This window comes from Ictalurus furcatus, chromosome 15 (genome assembly GCF_023375685.1).
Source record: "Ictalurus furcatus strain D&B chromosome 15, Billie_1.0, whole genome shotgun sequence".
NCBI classification, from domain to species: Eukaryota; Metazoa; Chordata; class Actinopteri; order Siluriformes; family Ictaluridae; genus Ictalurus; species Ictalurus furcatus.
In genome coordinates, this window is record NC_071269.1 from 16,505,300 (window position 1) to 16,530,504 (window position 25,205).

At 38.6% G+C, this 25,205-nt stretch overlaps 1 protein-coding gene across 2 annotated transcripts in view; it reads left to right on the top strand.

Annotated features, from left to right (window-relative positions):
• The first annotated feature begins 1,272 nt into the window (after positions 1-1,272).
• Positions 1,273-25,205, top strand: part of arhgef10lb (Rho guanine nucleotide exchange factor (GEF) 10-like b) — a 37,690-nt gene continuing 13,757 nt past the window's right edge. The window contains exons 1-19 of one of the 2 annotated variants that reach the window (XM_053643242.1): positions 1,275-3,130; positions 7,410-7,475; positions 9,859-10,188; positions 10,299-10,326; positions 10,620-10,696; positions 13,032-13,160; positions 14,762-14,898; positions 15,705-15,818; positions 16,176-16,284; positions 16,447-16,550; positions 16,669-16,746; positions 16,887-17,066; positions 17,928-18,044; positions 18,216-18,308; positions 19,424-19,594; positions 21,111-21,256; positions 21,753-21,925; positions 24,589-24,704; positions 24,856-24,983. In XM_053643242.1, coding sequence (XP_053499217.1) covers positions 7,439-7,475; positions 9,859-10,188; positions 10,299-10,326; positions 10,620-10,696; positions 13,032-13,160; positions 14,762-14,898; positions 15,705-15,818; positions 16,176-16,284; positions 16,447-16,550; positions 16,669-16,746; positions 16,887-17,066; positions 17,928-18,044; positions 18,216-18,308; positions 19,424-19,594; positions 21,111-21,256; positions 21,753-21,925; positions 24,589-24,704; positions 24,856-24,983 — 2,267 coding nt within the window. In that variant the 5' untranslated portion in view covers positions 1,275-3,130; positions 7,410-7,438. Of the gene's footprint in view, positions 3,131-7,409; positions 7,476-9,858; positions 10,189-10,298; positions 10,327-10,619; positions 10,697-13,031; positions 13,161-14,761; positions 14,899-15,704; positions 15,819-16,175; positions 16,285-16,446; positions 16,551-16,668; positions 16,747-16,886; positions 17,067-17,927; positions 18,045-18,215; positions 18,309-19,423; positions 19,595-21,110; positions 21,257-21,752; positions 21,926-24,588; positions 24,705-24,855; positions 24,984-25,205 lie in introns of both variants that reach the window. The other variant, XM_053643243.1, reaches the window with a different exon arrangement.

Sequence of the window (25,205 nt, forward strand, 5' to 3'; positions counted from 1 at the left end):
CTTACATTTGGGGTTAGATTAAAAGCTTTCTTATGTCACACATTTATAGCATATAATTGATGTCTAATTTAGATTTGTGGACTTGGTGGCCCTAAAATTGTACCATCTTTTGCAAATCTCCAACCTTGCCTCTTTAACCATCTTCCTCACTGCTCACTGGGGCAAAATACACTCACATCCTCTTCCAGGCATATTCATTGCTGCTTTGCTTGGTTTAAACATCTTAATTATTGCCCTAACAGTGAAGATGTGAGATGTGTTTGTGTTTATTTTACCTATATTTTATATTATACCTATATTTTAATCAAGGGTTTATATTTTATCTTCTTCTTGTCTTCATTGTACCTCAGAAGTTTTCTCACCATTAATGTCAGCACAAAAATTCTTTCTGTTTTTAGCCTGCTGTGGAGCTGGGAGACAGACCTCAATACTTCAACGTTGGCTCTTAGAGAAAATGCCCTTTTTCTTGAAACTTTTAACATCGTTAAAACCTTATGACCTAAGAAGTATTAAACAAGTCAAAGATGATGGAGAAGACTCTCTTCACTGGCCACATATATCAGTGACACAGTGATGTACACAATATTTAATCTATCATGTGTGTCCCTTGGGTGACATCCCCAACCTACACACAAGCTTCAACTCTAATCAAGTGTCCTACATTGATGGAATATTTTATCTAACAAAAATACCACTGTTAAATACTGTTTTAAAGTCTTCTATGTTTTAAATTAGCCCCCCTGAACAAGATTCGTTTTGGCTGGAATATCCCTTCTCAGAAATCTATTCAAAAACACTGTTCTATGAAAAACTAAAGAGGGCTTGTCTAATGTTTAAGGCATGGATGCCCAACCCTATTCCAGGCGATGTATCACACTGGGATTAGATCCAAGACACCCTGCTCTACTCAAGGTATTAGATCAGGTGGAATTAAATAGGTGGAATCAGGTGTAGTTCCTGCTTTTCTTGAATGAAAACCTGTAGCCACACCAGCACCAGCGGATAAGACCTGAAATCCCTGGTTTAATAAGCAACTGGGGCTAAATAGAGATGCTTACAAGTGACCAAGTGTACCTCTGTAGCTGTCCTCCATTACAAACAAATTTCTCACCTACTGCTGTACCATGCCCTGATTTGTTTTTGTATTCAATGCAGTCACATTTGTTTAAAATAAAATAAAAAATTCAACTGGTATTTATTACATGCTTCTTAACCAAACCAAATGCAAAGCAGCTTGTAAAATTTCTATAATTCCCCATATTTTCAAACCAACCCTGTGATAAATTTTATTATAATATTTTTAATTGATTTGTTTATTGCATGGTGGCTTAGTGGTTAGCACGTTCTCCCCATACTTCGGGGGCCTCCTCTAGGTATTCCTGTTTCCTTCCCCAGTCCAAGGACATGTGTTGTAGGCTGATTGGCATTTCCAATTTGTTTGCAGTGTTTGAATGAATTTATGTGTGTGTGTGTGTGTGTGTGTGTGTGTGTGTGAGTGAGTGTGTGTGTGTGTGTGTGGGATTGTGCCCTGCAATGGGTTGGCACCCCGTCCAGAGTATCACCCGCCTTGCGCCCTGAGTTTCCTGAGATCCTGTATAGGATAAGCGGTACAGTAAATGGATGGATGGATGGATGGATGTTTATTGCATCACTTTTAAGCAGATCTTGTGTACATATATTTAGAACACAGTTTGTAAGAATGAACAGAGGGTTAGGGAGGATTAAGATTTTGAAAGTCTTTCTAGCCACTGTAAAAATGCCAGTTGGAGTTCAATTCTCTCCACATACATCCACAGAATAGCCAGATGTCATGGAATAATCCGCTTATTGTAACATTCTGGCAAGAATGATTTTAGTATGATTGGAGAGAAACGTAAATAGTAATGAGCTGTTTTAACCTCAGCAGAAGACACAGTTGAGAATAATGTCTTTCTTAACTGCTAGATGTTATGCTTATTTCCGTCCATTTGGCCAGTTGGAGAAAAACACTTGTATCAGTTTCAGAATGTGGATTTTGGATGGAAACTGAAAACAGCCCTTTCTGAAATCAGCAAACATCTTCAAGTCCCCCACACATACCTCCCTGTGTTGTTTGGCAAACTATCAATGAAACAGTACTAATTTCAGCCTGAAACTGGCTATAAATTCTTCCCAGAGGGAGAGAGTTTTCAGAGAACCTGGTTTCTGATCAATTATAATTAGACCGTTTAGTTGAGTTTTTTTTTTTTTTTTTTTTTTTTAAGTATGTATTCAAATTTGCACTTCAAGCTTATTATGTGGGAAAAGTTTTTCAGTTCAGTTGTACTGGTTGTGTGACATACATTTATGTGAACCAAATTAGCAATAAAGACCATTATATCAAGTACAATATATTCACTGGATGTAAATTAATACTCCCTGGTCCTGTTATTTGCCTACTATTTGTTGATCTTTCAGAGTAATGAGGACCAGACGTTTGTAAGTATTAACATCCAGCTATGGCGTTAATGTTTGGGCAACATGAGTTGTTGTGCAGATGTTGTAATACCAAAAGCATGTCTAACCGGTCATTCTCTCTCTCTGCCCTCTTTTTTTCTTCATAAAAGCCTCTGCATTTTCCCATACCTACCCCCCCTAGCTCTCTGAGCCAACCTTCATGTCTCAAAAATGATTGTGGAAGGTGATTGGCCATGATTTGGCCCTGCTGATGTGCCATTGGCTGCTGGGGTTTTGGAGTGTTTGCATTCTGAAGGGAGGCTGTTTCTATTGATGTGCTTCAGGGGGAGGGAGGAAAAGAGGGAGGCAACGGAAAAGGAAAGGAAGAGGGAGGGATCGAGAAAAAGAACAGAAGGAAAGAGCCTCTTATTCTCTTATATGTGTGAGCGTGACAGTTCTTGTGGAAGGGTCTCCAGAAGTCAGGCCTTGTGGGAAAGCAAACAATGGTGGACATCTCGCCTCGCCATCACTGACTGTTAGAAGAGAGATGCTGGATATTCAAGCACAGGATGACTGAGAGCTGCACTGCGCCAAAGGGGGAGCAGATATGACAATGGAGTTTTTTTAGCAACCTGAATCTCAAAGGGAGGATTTTGGAGTTGGAAAACCAAGGGCGGCAACATTGTCATTTGTGAGTCTGGCTTTGGAATAAAAGGTAAGAATCCATGTGTATGTTCACGTATCATGTATCACTCTCTTACTCCATTACCACAGTGCAACAAAGCTTGGATGATGATGAGCAGAAAAAGGCAGATCCAATGTCACTATCTGATCAATACATTAATAGATGACCTCTGGATTTCAGCATTGGGATTTTTGATAACCTGTTTGAGGATTCACAGACAATAGCACTTGCTTTTAAGTGAAAGCCATTCAGTAAAACTGAACTGAAATTTAATGTTAGTCATACAAGCTGATGTCAGAGAAACAGCTACACTAAACTGTTAATGAACAACTAACCTTTAGTGGTGTCTACTGCCCCATTATAAATTAAGTTTTATCTTTAAAACAGCTCAGAACAAAGTTTATATATATATATATATATATATATATATATATATATATATATATATATATATATATACCAGATACTACCAATACAGTTCTGCTTATATGTTTTGACCACCCTAGCATGTGCCTTTAAAATTAGAATAATTTTACCTACATTTATACTTCTCACCCTTGCAATGGGCATAACAGTATGCTACAAACAAAAAAAGGGCTTGTCTACAGATTGAACCTTCTTAGGATATAGTCTTTTATGTCAGGCCTGTTATTGCAGTTATAATACACTTTTATTACAGCAAAGCTCATGACAATAATCTGTTATATCTCGTGCTAAATGTCAATAAAACCCTTCTTTTTGAGTGAAGAAGTTTGGACAGTAATTCATTACCATAGTTTGTATAGAAAACCACTGTCAACTGGTATATAAAACACAAAAATTCAACTCGATAAACTGGGGGAAAGTTGCACAAAGATATTTGAGGTTTAGAGTAAAGGCCAATCAGTTCTGTTTAGACATGGTTCTACAAAAATAAGAAGCTAAACTGATTCAAATATAACCAAATCAGGACCAAGATTCAGAAGAAGAAAAACATCAGACACCAGTGCTAGAAGAAGATGCAAAGGAAACTCTACACATTCTATAGTTCTAATATATAAGGATGTAGCCTATTGAAAAAACAAAACAAACAAACAAAAAAAAACTACAACAATATATGTGGTCATGGTCATACTAAATAATAGTACTGGAAGATTTCTGGAAGAAAGTCATTTGATCTGAAGTGACAAAAATCTGAATGTTTGCTCATAAGCAGAATTGCTCACTTTGTTTGGAGAGTAAACAAAGGTCAATAAAGAGAAACATGCTGCTATCCCTGCTGTGGATGTGGCTTTGCTGTTCTGTCAGAGCTCCAGTAGGACAGGAAGTTTTCAATCAAAATTGGAGGCAAAGTTAATGCAGCAGATTTTCAGAAAATGTAAGGAGAATTTGCATGCATTAGTTTAGTAGCAGCAAATGGTTTGCTCTTGGGAAACATAATGTTCAGAATGTATTTGTCAGTGCATGTTAGTAAAAACACAGGTGTGAAAACATATGAGCAGAGCTGTGAGTGTTTCTTTGTAAGACAGGGAACATAAGAACAAATTTGAGCTATAAACATTTGAAAGTCACAAATTAAACAATTGTTAATGTGTTGATTCACACAATTAATCTGAAGGAGCGAAAACAATTCAGTTTGGCAAATGTTGTGAGATGGAAAAAAAGAAAGAGCAGTGAGGCAAGAGAAAGGAGTGTTCATGTGGAGTAAATGTGTGTGAAGGTGCAGATGTTTCACTCTTTGTGTCTGTGGTCAAGGCAATCCCTGCATTATTTATGTTACACTCGAACTGTGTTTCTATGACGATGGCTGTTTGAAACACTCTGACTCTTGTTACGGCCTTTGCCTCTCACAGCTGACACGTGACCAGCTCTTTACAAAATCTCTTCTTTTTTTGTTTAGCCATATATTGCAATTGCTGGGCTGGATGGTACACTGTGTCAGTTGTTCCTAAAGAAGCTTAAAATAAATGGGGCTTGCCTTTTGTGGGAATACAAGACACATCTTTTTCCTTACAAAATGGGACATAAAAGTGAGAGGTTTCTAATAGAGTTAGCATTGATATTAGAGCAAAGTGTGTTAGGGTTTTGCTAAGCTCTGTTGTGCCATTAGGTCCTGACAATCCAAGTACTGATTTCTGTATTTATATATTAAGTTAACTGATTCTTACATTCAAAGCATTTAGCAGACACTCTTATTTATTACAGAAGTGTTTAGAAGTCTCTGTCGGAAAAAAAAAACCCCATCTACGGTTACTATAGTGTTACAATAAAGTAACAAAGTAGAATCATAATCATAGTCATTGATTATTTTACTATCACAGCACATCCAAAATGTTTATTCCTCTTATACAGTACTACTGTGATTTGGCAACGATTTTTTTTTAGCTTATTATGAATGACATGTAATGCTTTTTAATCATTTATACATGTTTCCTGTCTGTGCAACAAGTTAGTCAAAATGTGGATTTAATGTGTGTCAAAAGTATTGATAAAAAAAAAACCCATAGCTTTTCATGTTACTGAGAAAAGAAATTCTTCATACAGTGGATATAAAAAAAAGGCTACATTTGGCCCTGTTAAAATTGCAGGTTTTTGTGTTGAAAAAAAAAAATAACAAAGATAAATCATGATGTCAGAATATTTTGTTTTTACACATTTAAATAGAAGCTATTTATATGGGGGGAAAAGAAAATGCATGTACAGGATGTCATTGTTGAAAGGCATCAATCAGGAGAGAGGTACAAAAGCATTTCCAAAACATTAGATCTACCATGGAACATTATTAAGGCCATTATCAACAAGGGGAGAAAATGGTGCACCACAGTGACATTACCAAGAACAGGACGTCCCTCTAAATTTGATAAAAAAGTACAAAATGAAAACTTATCAGAGAGGCTGCCAAGAGAAAATATCTAGATCTGACAACCTCTTGTATTCTTCACCTATCTGGGCTATGCAGTAGGGTGGCTAGATGGAAGCCCTTTCTCATGAAAAAACAAAAGCAAACAAACAAAAAAAACATCCATGCCTGTTTACGTTTGACCAAAACATGCATACAATCACCCTAATCCATGCTGCAAAATGAGTTTGAGCATAATTCTAATAGATATGTATGGTGTAAAAACAAGACAGCTTATTACCCAGAGAACATTATATCCATGATGAAGCATGGTGGTGGAAGTGTAATGCTATGGGGCTGTTTTTCTTTAGCTGGGACTGAGACCATATTCAAGATAGAGAGAATCATGGATAGCTCCAAATACCAATCAGTTTGGCACAAAACCTGCAGGTCTCTGTTAGATATGTGAGGAGGAAGTAAAATTCCAGCACGAATTGACCCAAAGCACAAATCCAAGTCAACAAAAGAATAGCTTCAGAAGAAGAAGATCAATGTTTTGGAATGGCCCAGTCAGAGCCCAGATCTAAGTCTAATTGAAAACCTGTGGAATGTCTTGAAGAGGGCTGTGTACAGGAGAACCTTTCCAATTTGAGCTGGAGTATTTTTTCAAGGAAGAGTGGAACAAAACATCCAAATCAAGATGTGCCATGTTGGTAGACTCCTATCCAAAAAGAGTGCTGTATCACAAGAACAAGGTGATTTAACAAAGTATTAATTAAGTGGTGTGTATCCAAATTATTGTAAGGGTTTTTTTTTGTTCCCTCTTGAATTCACAGTAAGATGCAAGGTTACATATAGTACTGTGGTTCTTTATTGTGGTTATTTACTTTGACCTTCTGAGGATGCTGGGTTCAAATTTAACTTTAGGTGTCTTTAACAAAAATGAGCTTCCAGTAATAAACTGTGATCTCTTTAGGAAAAGAAGGAGAGGGACTGATGTATAGGATTGATATGAGCAACGAAACTACAGGAAATGCTTGAACTAGGCAGCATCTCCAAAATCTGTTATTTATGTTTAGGCTTTGCTCATTCCTTATGTCTGAGTTAATCTGTTTTTGAGTCACACTGTTAGCCTTGCCGAGCGACTATGGGAGGACCAAGTCAGTTAAAAACAAGCCTGGATTCGCCACGCAGCCCTGAGGAATTTAGCAGACTCATACAGCACAATCGCTGTCAGAAATTCTTGTGTCGCCTCCTCCAGCTATCTTCTTCTTTCCTTCTTCACATAAATATGAAACCATCATAGATTATTGATCCCCTCCAGTCTAGAGAAGGTTTGCTCAGCTGGGTTTTATATTGCCATCAAGATTAAGATCCATTCAAGGGTGTGAGAAACTGAACAACAGTGATGTTGCAATCAGCTTGAATATGTACTGTTAATCACACAATGTGTCACCCTTTCCATAATATGAGGCTCTGGTTTTCATACAGGAAGGCAGATGTGACTACAGACTGAGCCCATGGCATCCCCGGAGTCCCTTATCCCACATCCTACAGGTGAATACACTTTATTTATTTGTTTAAATCTATTAACAAGATCCTCAGTACACTATATGAAGAGAAATTTAGATGATATTAACAAGCACTGAATGCAATAGTTCCTACAGGATAAATACAGATATAACTTGACCTGTAGCTTCCATGGAAGCTTTTCTGAGATATGATTGGTCCATACTGCCACGTGGTTTAGTAAGTCTTTTGTGAATTTGGCTCAGGCAGTGTGGTGTGACCGTTTTAATCTCTGCTAGAACGCAATGTTGTTTAAAAGGCAGCTGACCATATGCTGCATCCAAGAGATCCTGCACCATATGCCTCCTGCTCTTTATACTGCTTGCATGAACCCCTCGCTCAAATTCCTGGTGTTGCCAAAAATCCACTTGTCCATTGGATCTAAGAGTTTAGCTTGTTTCTATTGGAGAGAACTTGATGAGGACAAGAGAGAAGGTAATGCTGTTTAGAACTTTTAAAACAGAGCAACAAAGAAATAGGATAATGTGTATTCCGAGAGTTTTTGACCTGAGTTTTTAACCTGAGTTCCTGACCTGTTTTAGTGTTGCGCACAACTGGACTTTAATCATTTACGCTTATTCATGGCTTGTTATTCCACCCAACACCCTAAATGACTCATGAGGAGCCTGCCTTTTCTAACATGAAGCTGCATCCCTGGTACATACTGTACAAGCTGTTATAGTTGCTTTAAAATTACATTGTTGTTGGTTTCCATGTCTGTCACATGGTGCTAAAGTGTATTATTTTGAGCCAGTAGGTTATAATTATCCTTTGCCTGTGGTTTGGGCATTTGGCATTTGCTGTTAAGGAAACCCCAAGTTACTATGTGATACAACATCTCCAGATCTTTGGTGTTGGTTATTATGTTAGTTATTAGTAGTTATGCCTAGTAATTAAAATTACTAAGCAAGGCAATGATTTGTTGAGCCTGTTTTCTTATTACATATAATGATTTGTTATTCAGTTAGTAATGGCTGTAAATAATATGACTGTTTGTCCAGATGTAGTTTGGTTCTGAATGTTACAACACTTGTTGTAGGACAGACTTTTCATATTATACACTATATGGCAAAAACTTTGTGGACACTTGACCATAACACTTACTGTACATGTGCTTGTTGAACATTTCAATCCAGATTAGTTCTATCTTTTCCATTATAATAACCTCCACTCTTCTGGGAAGGCTGTCCACTACATTTTGGAGCATGGCTGTGGAGATTTCTGCACATTTAGCTACAAGAGTTAGTCACAGTTAGTTACAGTTACATTTAGATAGTGCTTTTCTAGACACTCAAAGCGCTTTTACATTGTATGGGGAAAATTTCCTCACCTACCACCAGTGTGTAGCATCCACCTGGATGATGTGATTGCAGTCATAGTGCACCAGAACGCTCACCACACACCAGCTACTGGTGGAGAGGAGAGGCGAGTGATCTAGCCAATTCAGGGATGGAGATTATTGATAGATAAGGGCCAATGGGGAAATTTCATTTTAATGACCACAGAGTGTCAGGACCTCAGTTTAATGTCTTATCCGAAAGATGGTGCTGTTTTTACAGTATAGTGTTCCCGTCACTATACTGGGGCGTTAGGCCTCAAACAGACCACAGGCTCCTTGTTGGCCTCACTAATACCACTTCCAGCAGCAACCTTAGTTTTCCCCAGGAGGTCTCCCATCCAGGTACTGGCTAGGCTCAACCCTGCGTAGCTTCAGTGGAGCATTAGTGAAGTCAGGCACTGACATTGGACAAGGAGGCCTGGGGTGCAGTCGGCATTCCAGTTCATCCCAAAGGTGTGGGGCTGAGGTCAGAGCTCTGTTCAGGCCATCTGAGTTCTTCCACTACAACCGTGAGAAACCATGTCTTAATGGACCTCACTTTGTGCACAGGGGCATTGTCATGCTGGAATATGTTTGGGCCCCTTAGTTCCAGTGCAGGGAAATTGTAATGCTATAGCATACAAAGACATCCTATACAACTGTATATATAGAAGACCCACATATGGGTGTGATGGTCAAGTGTCCAAAAATATAATGTATATTGATGGCACAGTGTCACATGTAGTGTTGACTCCAGGGTCACGGTTTCAATCCTGAGCTCAGATACTATTTGTGCAGGTCTTTGTGTGTGCGTTGTGGGTGCAATGGACTGATGTCCCATGAAGAGTGGGACAGGCTTCAGATCCACCAGTATTAAATGTGTTACATTTTCATTTTTCATCTGGAAATTTACAGTAATATTTGTCAGGTTGACCTTATACTCTTAAAAAGATTTCATCTGCCAATCTAATGGTTTTTTTTCCCTTTAAAGAGTCCAGTGCCAAGCCTGAATTATTAAATAATTATAGACTCAATCATATAACTTGGTTTCAGAGTCTATGCCCACTGGTGTGGCACAGACCCCCCAACAGGAGGAAGAAGAGGATGATGAGGACGAGGAGCAGGGAGAGCAGTTTCAGTTTGATGATAGTGAAGATGAGAACAATGCTGGTCCAAACCCTGGGGAAATTAAAGACTTTGTAGTGTCCTCCGCTGCGACTGGACTTCAGGAAGTTGCTTCCGGTGACAACACAAACTCTAATGCACTTTACAGTCAAGCGGTGAAATGTATCCCAGTCACTCTTCATGAGGAATTAAATGGAGTGACCTCTGCTGGTCAGGAGGGTCAAGCTGTTCCTCAGCAATCACACATAACAAGCCCAGGTAAGGATTTCAATCATGTATTTACCATGAGTGTATTGTATTAAATTGTATGACTAATAATAAAAAATTGTATAACAATCTGCTTTCTTTCTTTCTTTCTTTCTTTTCAGATATGGTAGTCAGGCAGTCTCCTGATGGGTAAGTGTCATACAATCTAACTGTAGAGCAGAAATTTTAAATACTTTTTGGTCAGGAGTTTTCTGAGACACAGGTGATTCCTTGATGCATCTCTAGAACATATCATAATAATGGTTTATTATTTAATTTTTAGTGTCACGGCTACATTATGCCATGTAGTTAGATTAGTCAGCTCTGTGAGCTAAACATTACGAGAGACTTACCTCTTTCCTAAGAAGAGTATAAAATACAATACATAATAGTGTAACATTCTGCATTGATCTGGCTAATGGCTGGTTTTGTCTATGTTTCAGACGTTCTGTATCTATTGAGCCGAGAGTCACAGAGGAGTCCGAAGGCACATGGAAGAAAAACACACATACACATGAAGGTATTGCTCTTGGCTCTTACAAAATACACTATGTGGCCACTTTGGTTGGTACATTTACCTTTTACCTACATTCATTAACCATTTTATTAAGTTCACCTACACATGTGGTGAGTTTGCTGCTTGCATGAGTTTATCAGCAGCAGCAGCATTGCTGTAAATTGTAGCTCTTAAAAGCCATGAAAGACCATGTCACACATTGTTTAATTATTTAGGAATTATTTGGTGTAGAAACTTACTTTAAATTCCATCTTGTCACTGTTGAAAAAAAGTTTCAAATCCAGCCGTATCTTCACAATTTAATATTTAATATATCTTTTTATTTAAGCCTGTTCACTTGATTTTCAAGGCAGAAGTTAGTTGAACTATAAACAGCAGCAGGTCCACAGCTTTCCAAGAAGATCAATGGTGCATTTTGTTACTCAGTCCTTACATCTACCCGCAATCAAATTTCAGGCCATTCAGCAACCGGTTTTTGTGCTGTGCTGAAGAAATAATAAAACATTCCTGTATGAAATGGGGAAAATGGGCAAAATAGGCATAGACCTCTGAGGTCTAAACACCTTAATGTTATTGCTATGTTGAGAGCAGAACAAATATTTCCAGTTAACAACAGTATTGTGAGACTAGAGTCCAATAAATACAAACTGTGATTTGACAAATTGAGCAACAAGAGTACACCAGCAAGCTGGAGCAGTGGAGTAGGTGTCTGATACAGTGAGCAGTAAATGTAAAGCTGCTATGCTTGTTACACTTGTGGCAGTGCCAAAACACACTACCACATCAGTGTCACTGTTAAATAATATCTGCTTTGTGCTGCTCTCTTTCTATTACACAAATTCTATGCACAAATTGTACATATCACAAAGAGCACCTATATGGTATTAAATCTGAAAGGTACACCTCTCACCTTGTTTCAGCCGATGTCCAGTTTTGTGTCTGTGTTCTCCAGGTTTACATTCAAGACCCGAATGCTACTATACACCTGTCATAAAGAAGGTTGCTCGCATGTTTGCTCAGACAGGTCTGTGACTCTAAGGAGGACATGAATCCTCCACCGAATGAAAGATTTAAGCAAATAATTTGACACATTCAAATCGAAACTTCAGATAATCAGAACCATCTGCTTTTAGTTACTATCCATAATAGAGAGATTGTGTGCCTTTGAAAATATTTGACCTACTCTTGGAATTTGCTTGAAACCCGCCAATGTCCAGATGTGATCCTGGATGCTCACATATGAAACATTTTTTAATTCAGTTGAATGATGATTAAAGAATCACTGCATCAAAACTAATCCATGATTTCATTATTTATGCATGCAACTCATAAATATTGGCACCCCACTTGAATTTCACCTTTTTTCGAATCAGGAGTACATACATATCCACAGATTGAGCTCAAAAACAATAAAGCAGTGTTCTGAGTGAAGTGTGTGTGTGTTCAGCTCAAGCACCAGGTCACTCACAGGAATGGTTCAGTGTGGTGTCAGAACTCACACTACGACTGCACAAAGGTACTTTGCCTGGTCTCCACTTAGAACCAATTTCTTTACTTCTGTTTTAGTGTTGCCTCAGACTGTAGGAGGTGTCCTCTTTTACCCTACTGTAGCTGATTCAGACTGTAAACACATGTATTTCCTGTGTGTTGGTGCTAGAGTTTGGAAATAGCTCAGCTAATTTGTGACCCCTGTGTTGTTTATGTAAAATTGTGTAAGACATTATTGTACTTTACATGCATGACCTCCTGCTTAAGAAGGTGCACAGTACTTCCCTGACTGACAGACTGTTCCCTGTGTAATTCTAACCATGGCCTTCAATTATGTGCATGTATAAACAGCCTGAAGTTATATTAGATTGCAGATCAAGTAAATGACTCCATTTGATAATAAAAACATGGTATTATTCTCTTCCTGGAATAGAAGCAATACATGTATTGCCTTACTTTTGAGCTATTGTTAAAATGTATCGTGTCGTGTCCTTAGTGTTAGTGTTGCTTTCTAGCTTTTCTTTGTTCATCCAATTTTCTGGTGACATTGAAAAAGCCTTTGTCGTTGTTTCTGTACGCTCCAGATTAATTTGTTCTTGCTAGTGCTTCTGCCTGCATTGCGGTCGATACCACAGTCAGTTTAATGAATGCATTGTACAGTTTAATGGCTGCTGCTATTAACTAGAGAATCAATAACTGTTCAGAGTTTTTGACTTCACACTTTTTCAACCTGGAATGTGAAACCATGTGAACAGGCTATCCTTTGAGAAAATTCAATGATCAGATTAGGATCAACCTTGGAAAGAAATGCATTTCATGTACTAATCCTGAGACTTTCTGTGCTCTATAGGAAAGCCTGCTTCTGAATCAGAGCGAGGCTTGCCCTCTTCGTCCTCAGAGGTGTACCCAGGTCCTCCCCCTGACTCAGAAGTGATTTATGATGATGTCCCTTGTGAGAACATCCCCTCTCCTGATGCAGGTAGGTGAAAGACTCGGGACTCAGTATGCACTATTCTACATGTTTTCCACATGAGCTATGAATGTAGAAAGTCAGGTAACAACCCTGACAGCAAATGAGTGATTGCCCAGTGCTGGCCCACACATGCACTTTCATCTGGTTCACATAAACCTGTGGAATGAGGGCAGTAATCTCAGAACTTTCGATTCGGCCATTTTTGGCCAAAAATTCAAAAGCTGCATGTGGATGGTTGCACATAGCCCAGATTCCAAATGCAAAGACAAACCTTAAACATGGCTGTTTTTTGGCCCGCAACTATTGTAATGAATATTTATGTGCATAAACTTGATGATAGTTGTGCCAGAATTGGCTGCTTTATGGGCAAGAATTAGTTTAGTTTAAGAGTTGTTTATCATCTTGATGTCAACAAATAGATAGATTTTTTTACTTCTCTACTTTTAATGTTTATTTGCCACCAAACTGGTAACGTGTCGCTAAAGGAATTCTTACTTAACAGTCTTGCAATTTCCAAACTGTTCACAGTCACTTATTGGTTAGCACGCTTGCCTCGCACCTCTGGGGTTGGGGGTTCAAGTCCTGCCTCTGCCCTGTGTACACGGAGCTTGCATTTTCTCCCTGTGCTTCCTCCAGTACCTCCAGGTACTCCTGTCTCCTCCCCAGTCCAAAGACATATGTTGTTGGTTGATTGGCATTTGTAAATTGTCCGTAGTGTGTGCACTTGTGCCCTGCGATGGATTGGCTCCCCCATCCAGGTTGTCCTCCACCTTGTGCCCTGAGTTCCCTGGGATAGGCTAAAAGCTCCCCCACGCCCCTGTGTAGGATAAGTGGTAGAGAAAATAGATGGATGGAAGTTCAAGAGGATGGTGGCAAGTATAAAGGCAAAAGGTGTATATGTGCACTATTTTTAAAAATCATATTCAGAAAGGTAGAATTCAGATTTGTCAGATGTGATAAGATTTTGATTTTCTCTCTATTAATTTGATCAATTTAACACGCAGTTTGACCATTTTGTTGGTCATTTGTGACAGTAAATGTCAGTAAATATGCATTATCTGTGCAATGTATGCAGCTGGGCATGTGACTAATGTTATACTATTTCCAAGTACATCCCTGAAGTGCAGTGTACATTTTGAAGAACAAATATATTAAGTGACAACCAAGACAAAACCTCTTAACTTATGCATTAGATAAGACTTTGATCAAGACCATATAGACTGTATGGTGCCCATGTTCAATGGCTATGCATCCCAGCTAAGAATATTTGGTTCTCTGAAAATTTTCGGGACATTACAGTGTTTTCTGGGTGTTCTGAGAACAGTTATTACATAACTTGTACATAAAAACATTACTAAACATTGCTGCAACATTTGTAAGCATAGAAACATTAACACTAATCCTAAGAGCACATTGCAGGAAGGTTGTTTCTAGGATGGTACAAATCTAACCTTCTTAGAACCTGTTGAATACATAATTAAACATTTTGACAGCATTATTTGTTAGCAGGGATGTTACATATGCTGTGATCGTGCATTAAAAAGGATTTGTGTCGTCATAGCTGTACAGTTTGCCTAACTCTTCTGTGTTTCTTGTTTTGTGTGGAGGTGACGATATGATCTATGAGGATGTGCAGAGGCCTGGTGAATTGGCAGAGGGGATGGATAATGGCTGGAGCTCCAGTGAGTTTGAGAGTTATGATGAGCACTCGGACACTGAGACCAAGCCACGGACACGTAGCAAGGTGGGAACAAGCACAGGTTCAGCTCATGCCTAAATCACGGAGCTGCTGTATCTAAAATCTTATCTCTGAGGTCAAAGCAGGGTGCAATACAGGGGATTTTATTAGCTCAACATCTTTATCACATTCTTTGATTTTTTAAAAAAAACTATTTTTTGATTCATTTCCCTTTTCATTTAATTTCCACATGATCAAAAACAAGCTCTGATCGTTTCTGCGCATTGTCACAAGGTGGCAATAGATACATGCTGTCATATAGTACTCACAAACCACTAACACATGACAGCCGCAGTATATGAGTGGGAGGAAGCTTAATTCACTGAACCAGTGGATTTTTTTTTTTTCTCCACTCACCACTTTTTCAGTTCTCTTTCCTTCCTGGGCTTCCCCTTGTTCATCTCCTGCTGTTGCTCATGTTAGTCTTTCCTCTGTTGCCGAAGCTGTCTGTATGCATTGCCATCCTTTATGCATGATCTTAGCTGAAAACAGGTACAGAAACCTTTCACTAACCTAATCAGTGAACCATTTAAGGTCCTGGTGCAATGGATGCTAAATGTATGCATGCTTGTTTAGTTATTTCTGCAGCTTGTATGTGATATTGATGTTAGTCACTAGAGTATATAAATGATAGCGATTCTCAGACTTTTTCTTTTCATTGTCCTTGAATGTGTCACTGTCCGCCTGTCTGGCTTTCCCTCTGTTTCCTCATTCTCTCCCCTCTTTGTGTGTTTCTGTCTGTCTCTCTCTGCACATTGATCTAAACACCATCCCTATTGACCATGGGCATGTGGATACGGCGATGACCTTAGATTTCTCCCGATGTACGGCGCATAAAGGAGCATTGTGCCCGGACCAAACGTGAACTGGCCATGCGGTTAGGGGCTCGAGACGTCAGCCAGATCAAACAGGCCTATGATATCAAGGTATATTTTCCCATTAGTACTGCAACTGCAGTATCATTCATCATTCAACATAGTCAAATATAAGGTTTATGATGCAGGTTATAACTTGTATGTACTTATATAAATCATTCAACCATATTCAGTCAGCCTTCCTCTTGCTCAATCTTGCACAATGCACAGAAAAAAAGGCTTTGCTTCCCAGTGAAAATGAAACTGTCTAAATGCCCTGAAGCTTACAGCAAATGAACCATGAGGGACCATCAGTGAGTGACTTTGCCCCTGTTGCTGTAAACACTGTACTCTGTACAGGACCAACCTTTTTTCCTTCTTCCTCTAAGCCGCAGATGTCCATTTCAGTACTCATCTCCTCTCTCACAGGTTCAACAGCTCATGAAAGCCGCCCGGAATGGCACTAAAGATGGTCTGGAAAAGACTAAAATAGCCATGATGCGCAAAGTGTCCTTCCTGAATAAAAAAGAAAACACAGGTTTGAGAGTTTTTTCTTAATCTCTTTCTTTTGTTGAAAGCTGGAAGTTAATTTCTTGTGAGGCTGCAGCACTGTTAAAATAGACAGTCAAAGATCTTTAAAAGTCAAAGTGGCAGTAAAGCAGGACTAACAAGGTTTTGTGTAAATATAAAAACAATGCAGATGACACAGAAGACGATTCTGGTTACCTAGATGTATCAGTTTCTGAAGTAAAACATCCACCACCTCAACTTTCTCCCATGCCAGAGGGTCTCACTAGCCAACAGGTTGGTGTGTGTGTGTGTGTCTGTGTGTGTGTGTGTGTTTGTGTGTCTCAGCCATGTAACCAAACTACAGTGAACTTGTACAGATTTATTAAGCTTAACTCAACTTTTTTTTTTCCAGACTGTAAGACGTCACATTCTTGGCTCTATTATCCAGAGTGAGATAAGCTACTTGGATTCCCTCAGAAGGATTCTGAAAGTAGGTCACTGATTGCAATGTAATCGTGTAATTATCTAAAATTATATCACTTTTTATTTCATCTTCACAGTACATACACAGAAATGAGTATTACATTCACTGCTCCTGGATTCATCTTGTACATTCTGATTCACTCCCAGGATTATCAAAAGCCTTTAATGGAGGCAGAGCCACGTATCCTGAGTACTAGAAAGATCCAGCCCATTTTCTACCGGGTGAAAGAGATCCTACAGTGCCATGCCATGTTCCAGATCGCCTTGGCCTCCCGCGTGGCCGAATGGGACCAAATAGAGACCATTGGGGATCTGTTTGTAGCCTCTGTAAGTCTCAGGATTTCCCCCCAAATGAGTTTATCAACTCAAAAGGGTTCAAATTCTGTTGTTCATGTACTTAAAGTGAATGATACTTGGGTATCTAGATAAGCCTGAACCCTCTCAAGCTGAAACTTTTGCTTTCTTTTCCTTGCCTGAAATGATGTCAATGTATTAAGTAATAGGAAACATCTGAGCAGAAGTATTGTCATGTTAGCTTTTTCCAAAACTAAATTAATCGCACTCCCTTTGTGGAAATAACACACATAAATAAAAGGGATGTACTAAGATGCATAGCAATGTTATTTCCATTGTTGTACAAAAAGAAATCCAACAGCAACAACAACACAAAAAAGCTCAAAAAAGGCAATTTCAGGAAGTGGGATCTAACTGAAAGTGTGGTATGGGCATTCTGTTAACTCAAGGTTGTTTAGCTGGGTATTAAAATATTCTTGAACTCCATTAACTAGGTTTCACATCGGCTAGTTTTGTTCTGACTTTGTGCTGTTTCCACCATTTGTGTGCTTTTTTACATTTGGAAAAAAAAACCCAACCCAGAAATCTTGTACTCAGCATTTCTATTTAAACAGTACTCATTTCCTGTGCGGTACCAAAGCTGTGAGCAGCAGCTGTGCTTATTTTTAACATGTGATGCAAAAGATTCAAGGATTTGTAATAAATCAGGTTTACGACAGCAACCTCAGCTAAAATGTATGATTGCTGAAAGCTCTATTTAGACCAGAGTCTAGCAATTTAAAAATGTTGCTTTGTGAAATGGTGTGTGTGTGTGTGTGCGTGTGTGTGTGTGTGTGTGTTTGTGTGTGTGTGTGTGTGTGTGCAGGTTTTCATAAACCTCTGTATCCCTTTCAGTTTTCAAAATCAATGGTTCTGGATGTATACAGCGATTATGTCAACAACTTCACAAATGCAATGGCTCTCATCAAGAAAGCCTGCATGTCCAAGCCCGCATTTCTGGAATTTCTTAAAGTAAGTTTTGCTGGTTTTACTGGTTTTTATTTAAAGACTAGGTACAAAGTAGCTTCTTGCATCTGCTGCTTGATATGTACTACTTTCAGTGATCGTGAGCTGCATTTTAATTGAAATATAACAAGTGACACTGTTGTATCTGACCTGCTCACATGCTACTTTGAATCGTAGAAAAGGCAGGCTGTCAGCACAGACAGAATCACCCTTTACGGCCTGATGGTGAAGCCAATCCAACGTTTCCCTCAGTTTATACTCCTCTTACAGGTCAGCGGTTCTTCACATATACACACATACACATACTGTATACACACACATGCTCATGATTATCTTCTTTTCATCCTTCTCTTGTTGCTTTTAAATGCACTTAGATAACACTGGAGTTCTCAGATTACATCTAAACAGAATTGCCTCAGAGAAAGTGAAACAGAGAAGGAGATCTGCATAGTGGGTGGTAGCATGTCTTAGCATCTAGCGGACTGCTACTTCATAATAATATTTCCCATACATTAGGACATTAATTATATCTAATGATCTCTCATCTTTACATTTTAATGCAATAGCTGTATGTAGTACAGCATCACTGGACAACACTGGTAGTATTTCAACGTGAAGTCAACAAAATGCAGGACGTCCCCATTGGCATGTAATGTTTAAAGGGAATCACATGAAAATCAGATTTCAAATTTCAAAGATTTTGACTTTGATACCACTCCAAGTATAGTATCAGAATGCATGATGCCAAATCATTAATATTATTGCAAAAATGCTAAAATAATCTGACATTTACAGTCACTGAGGTGAAATTGGTGGTTGTTTTTTTAAAAATAAAGTCTGGCCATGAATTTATATATATATATATATATATATATATATATATATATATATATATATATACACACACATATACGCAATCTGCGATCGGTTAAAGACCGATGCTTAGTAGTGCCTACTCAGTGTGGCTCAAGGTCCCTTTCCAGAACCTTCACACTAACAGTCCCTCAGTGGTGGCGTGAACTTCCAACCTCAATCTGGACCGCATGAATCTGTCACTATTTTCAAAAAACAGCTAAAGACCCACCTCTTCCATGAGCACTTAACTAACCCCTAAAATGCCAACCCTACATTATTTAAAAACAAACAAACAAAAAAACCCAACTTACTCTGGTTCTTACACCTCTACTCTGCGCAATTTGCTTCTCTAGAACTCAATTATAAATCTTGTATGGTAGCACTACTTGTATTGTTCTCTGCTTGATATATCGCTTTGCTTGTATTTCCTCATTTGTAAGTCACTTTGGATAAAAGCATCTTCTAAATGAATAAATGTAATGTAAATGTAAGTGTCTTTAACAGTAAATCATGCCTATATGTTTGTCTAGGACATGCTGAAGAACACTCCGTCTGGGCACCAGGATAGGCTGCCGCTGCAGCTGGCTCTCACTGAGCTGGAGACCTTAGCAGAGAAGCTGAATGAACAGAAGCGTCTAGCAGAGCAGCTCTCTGAGATCCAGCAATTAACACGCAGCAACAGTGATCGTGCCCTCAGCAAGGTCACACACCAAAACGCACTCCCATCTCTCTGCTAGGCACATGTCACTGTTGCTCAGCAACTCACTCTAAGTTTAGCTCACTCTCCATTTAGCAGGCACAGAGAATAAGATGAGATTTCTTGTAGGTTTATATATATATATATATATATATATATATATATATACATACATACATGTGTATATATAAAATGCTAAGATGAGGCGGTTTTTAAAATAATTGTAACTAACTAGCCTTACCAAGATTAATAAATCCATTTCAGAGATTTAAACATTAAACTTTGTTCATGATTTCTATACATTCTTGGCTCAAAATCAACAGAGCCTGTTTTTTAACTGGCACTGCAGATATTTGCCTCTCACTGTGAGCTGTCATGACTGATGATCTGGGTCATGCACTGCTGCAGTTTGGGCTCTCACATCGTCTTTGGCCTGTAAATGAAGCCTTTTATGATGATTCTCACTAGAGGGTGCTCCAGTATCTGCCATCAACCTCACAGTGGAGACGAAAAAACATTTCCACCCAGCTTCCTGATGTGAATGATCTAAAGTTAAATAGCTTTGTAGATCCCCTGCTGTTATACCAATTCATCATCACCTGCTTTGGCATGTGTGTGAAGAATAAAGCGGGGGCATTTGTATACATTACAGGGATCACAGAAAGGAAAACCAAGTGTTTTAGTATAATGCTATTTTATATATATATATATATATATATATATATATATATATATATATATATATATATATATATATAAATATATATATATATATATATATATATATATAGATAAATATAATATTTTAATATAATATTTTAAATACTGTGGTGTAAAAATGCTGTTAGACTTTGTGTTAGGTTGTTAAGTAAGGAATAAACTACTTCTGGACCATTACCACCCTGAAGTTGATTATTTCCTGATAGCAGCACTTCTCAAAGGGTTTTATTCCTCTCATACCACAGCTATTTGCCAATGATTACAATTTCCTATGAATAAAAAAACAGTATGTTGTACTTATTTAAAATCTGTTTATAGTTACATTTAATATTGTGGAATGTTAGTATTACTTACGCTATAACAGCTATCAGTAGCCTCTGTGTTTTGCTCTCTTGAAGTTAATAACACAAAAAGGCAGCTTATAATGTTTATAACAAACTGTAAAGTGCAAAATCCTCTGTTTTGAATGGTTCCAAAGTGTTGACACTGGAGACTCCTTCTATAAATTTTAAACAAACTTCTCCTTACAGAGTTTCACAGTATCAATAATTAAACACTTTTCTTTGTTAAATAACAGGACATTTTTAATTCATTCATTATTACGTGCTGATTATATGGCATGTCCACCATACAAGTTCCTGTGAATGAGCTGTTACTATAGAAATGATTACGGATCAGAACACATACATTAATATACTGTACACCTGTGATTTTCATTGCAGACAACAATTGTTATAGTAAATTTATCAACACCTCATGACCAGTCAGGTTTGAAAGTTTAATATAATGTGTGTCCACAGCAGCTGAACTCAGATCAGAAGCAGCTGATTCTGTGTGAAACCCTGATCGAGACGGTGTATGGGGACAAGGGGCAGGTTCTCAAGTCCAAGGAGCGCAAGGTCTTCCTCCTCAACGACATACTCATCTGTGCAAACATCAATCTCAAGTAAGTCAGGTTCACAGTTTGCTTTCTATTATCTGTACACTGAACACATCCTTTTTCTTCTCAGGCCTTACAGCTTTGTGGTTTTGTGGTTTATATCCCTTCTATCTCACATTTAACAATGTTCTAGAACCATTGAAAGGGGAATTGAGTACATCATTAATGAAACAAGGTAACATTTTCAACCTGCATTTTCAACATTAGCCAATTAGTGCCATTTACTAAACATGTTAAACACTGCTAAACATGTGCTATTCACCTTCAAATATCAAACCTCAATGAGGATCACACATGATGGAAAAGGACCTGGGAATTCAAGGAAATGTAGCAATTTCTTTCGATTACACCCCCTTCCCCTTTCCCCCCACCCAGATCAATTCATCACAACAGTTCATTTTACTGCCCGTGATTCTTCTCTCTGATCATGCATTATAACAAAACAAAAACTTGGGCTTTGTTCTGTCACAATTTTTACTAAACTGATTTTGTCTTCAATAAGGGGGCTTCCGGATATCAGCAGCCTGGTTCCTGCTGGCCCTAAGTACATGGTGAAGTGGACAGCTCCTCTGCAGCAGGTTCAGGTGGTGGAGGTGGGTCTGGAGAGCTCGCAGAACAATGACAGTGTTTACCAGCCAAGTGGGATCAAACGACTCAGCTCCACCAATGCTCAAGGTCAGAATGGTTCCTTAGATAATACCTAACATGTGAGACAGGATTGAAAAGTAATAACCTGACAGTGCAAGAGCTTGGTACTAAAAGTAATCTTTTTTATTATCCTTTTGTAGCACCAATATTTGTTGTTTCTTCATTTTATTGAAGTTTATGTAGTTTATGTAATTTGCTCACTCTACCTGTGCTCGCTTTCATACTGCTTCTCATGCTCTATCACAGGGCAGCATAGCACACTCTGAGGAAAGCACTATCCAATTTAATTAGATTTAATTTAATTTATTTAGCACTTTTAAAAATGCGTATTGTCACAAAGCAGCTTTACAGAAATCCAGATATGGATTTAGATTTAGATCCCCAATGAGCAAATCAAAGGTTACAGTGGTGCATAAAAACTCCCTGAGATGACAAGACGAAGAAACTTTGAGAGGAACCAGACACAAAAGGGAATCGATCTTCCTCTGGGTGACACCAGACAGTGCGATTCATTACTTTTCCATAGCTATATACTATATAGTCAAACAGTACTGAGTGTGTTAAAAGGTTGAGCAGTATTAACATGAGTCTTTAAAAAAATTAATTTGAGTTATTAACTTTAAGTCTAGAGTATCCACTAAAGTTATCCACTGAATAATGAATGATAATGGATAACTTTAGGGTATCCGTGTTGTACCATCCTCAGCAGCAGCAAAGGACTCTCAACTGAAGGAAGCTTCAAGCATCGTAGCGCATTAAGATGGATCAGGCAGGTGGGGAGGATAGAAGGAGTCAGGATCACTGGCATATCATTATGCTGCAGGAATAATGTGTAGCTCAACAGAGAGAAAGAGAGGGAGAGAGAGACAGAGGGAGAGACAGAGAAGAGAAGAGACAAGAGAAAGCGAGAGAGGGGAAAAGAGAGAGAACAGATTATTAAGTATGCAAAGTGCAAGCAGGGACTCCAGCAGGACTAACTATGACAGCGTAATTAAAAGGAAGAGCCAGAAGGTAACATTTGCTTGAGGGTAGCCTGGGACATAAAGCGGCCTGCCACTCCACTGTCAACAAATCTGAGTGAACCTATGAGAGTGGGACAGTGCCCATGAACCCCCTTGATGTGTGCCTTTGCCTAAGAAAAAAGCTACTAACAAAAAGCTTGAGTAAACAAACAGGTTTTCAGCCTAGACTTAAACACGGACACTGTATCTGAGTCTCGAATACTAATCAGAAGGCTGTTCCATAACTGGGGGCTTTTGTAGAAAAAGCTCTGCCCCCTGGTGTAGTCATCATTATTCTAGGTACTAATAAAGAGCCTGCAACTTTTGATGGCAGCAGGCATAGTAAATCATAAAAGACAAAAAATTCTCCCAGGTACTCTGTGAAGTTTGCTTTGGTGCTGAGGTTATCTGCCCTCTTCCGCATATATAAGCTCACAGATGCCCACACAGATGACACTGTGCTTGACAGGGGAGAGAGAAATGCCATCTCTCCCACCCGGACAGCATGGCCAGTTTAGCTCTCTTGGACACACTGCCATTTAGGGCTGTGGTATCTAAACAATATGCTTTAGCATGAATAACTGACAAATAACGAACTGTGAGTATACTTCAGTAACCAAATTGTTACCAAAAATAAAACCTTATCATTCTTATGGTAAAAACTATATTTGTAAATTTTCCGTATAATTTCTTCACTGACTTAACTCTTTAAGTGTGTATGGTTTATAAGAAAAAAAGCCACATTTTGGTTAGTTTTACAAAACACTGAATGAACAATCTCACTCTTTCAATTCCTCCAACTATTCAGATAACATATTTCCCACATGCCGGGCTAGAAGAACTCAATAAATCTATATTGCTACTCATATGATCCTCCTTTTTTTTTATTATTTATTTTGTTTGGAGAATTAAAAAAAAAAAACAGTCTAAGGACTTCTGTAGGGCTCAATATAGCAATTGTCCGTCAGAGTGAGCACACATACCCAATCTTAGAGCGCGGCAATATGCTGATGCTTAGTTGACGTTATGTCCTTGGAAACTTTTTTTTTTATTTATCTTAGATTGTGCTGCTTTCATATTACTAGATTTTGTACTGTTTTTTATAGTGCATTTCAACTTACTTCAATTAAGGAAAAACGTACTATTGTAGTGGAACATGCTGTTGACTAAATTGCAGGTTCTCATTCAAGACATGGACCAACATCAGACCTTGGGTTTTTTGTGCTGACTACAGAAGTAGAGTTGAATCAGTGAAGTAAACTGTATTGAGAAAGAAACTATATTTCTTTCCAATAACACTCTGTCAAAAATGATGTCAATTTCCAATGTTTACTGTACAGCAAAATGCTGTTTATTATTTCACAGGACTGTGTTGTAAACAATTGGCCAATTAGAGCAGTGCATTAGTCTACAGTAAAATACAAGAAAATGTCATGCATATTGCGATATTTTACATTTTAGGCAGGATTGAGATTGGTAAAGATTCTCTGAGTGTTGAAAATTAGTGGATTATTTTTGTGCCGTATTTATTTTATTTGAATCTAAATTGTCATCTGTGGCCAGGACCATGTTCTCTGGAGTGTCGGGGACCCTCTAGTCTATGACGATCGACGTCGTTATAGGATTAGAACATGCTTTGCTCTTTATTAAGTGAGAACGAAGTGGACGATAAAGTAGTGTTTGTTTTAGGCAAGCTGATTCTGGGGCCACCCAAATTGTACCAGGAACTACAGGAGCTCCAGCATGACCTCTCAGTGGTGGAGGAGGTCACACTCCTAGTGGGTACTCTGCAGGGATCCTATCAGGTATAACTTTATATCAACAGATGCAGTATATCAGCATTGAATAATAATCCTCAGTTCAAGTAACTTTCTCCTTTAGTTTCAGTGTATCTGAAGATTAGTGAAGTGATATGTTACCAACATCACGTGTGTGTGTGTGTGTGCGTGCGTGCAGAATCTTAACACAACAGTGGGGCAGGACTGGTGCCTGGCTCTGCAGAGGCTCATCCGCATCAAAGAGGGCGAGATCCAGTGTGCCAACAAGTGCCGTTTGCGGCTAATGGTGCCCGGCAAGCCTGACAAGTGAGTTGTGAAGAGAACTGGAACAAGCTGTCAAATTGCCTTTGAATGTGGGCAGGCTTGCCCTAGGCCACACATTCATTCTGTTAACCAATTTAAAGCACTTTTCAGTTATTGGGAATGATTACCAGAAGGCGTCTGCTTTGTGGATTTGTTCTGGAGCAGCAGCTGCTCTCGATGTTACCTGCTCATACAGCCAAATGGACTGGGCTGAGCTTAGCTCTG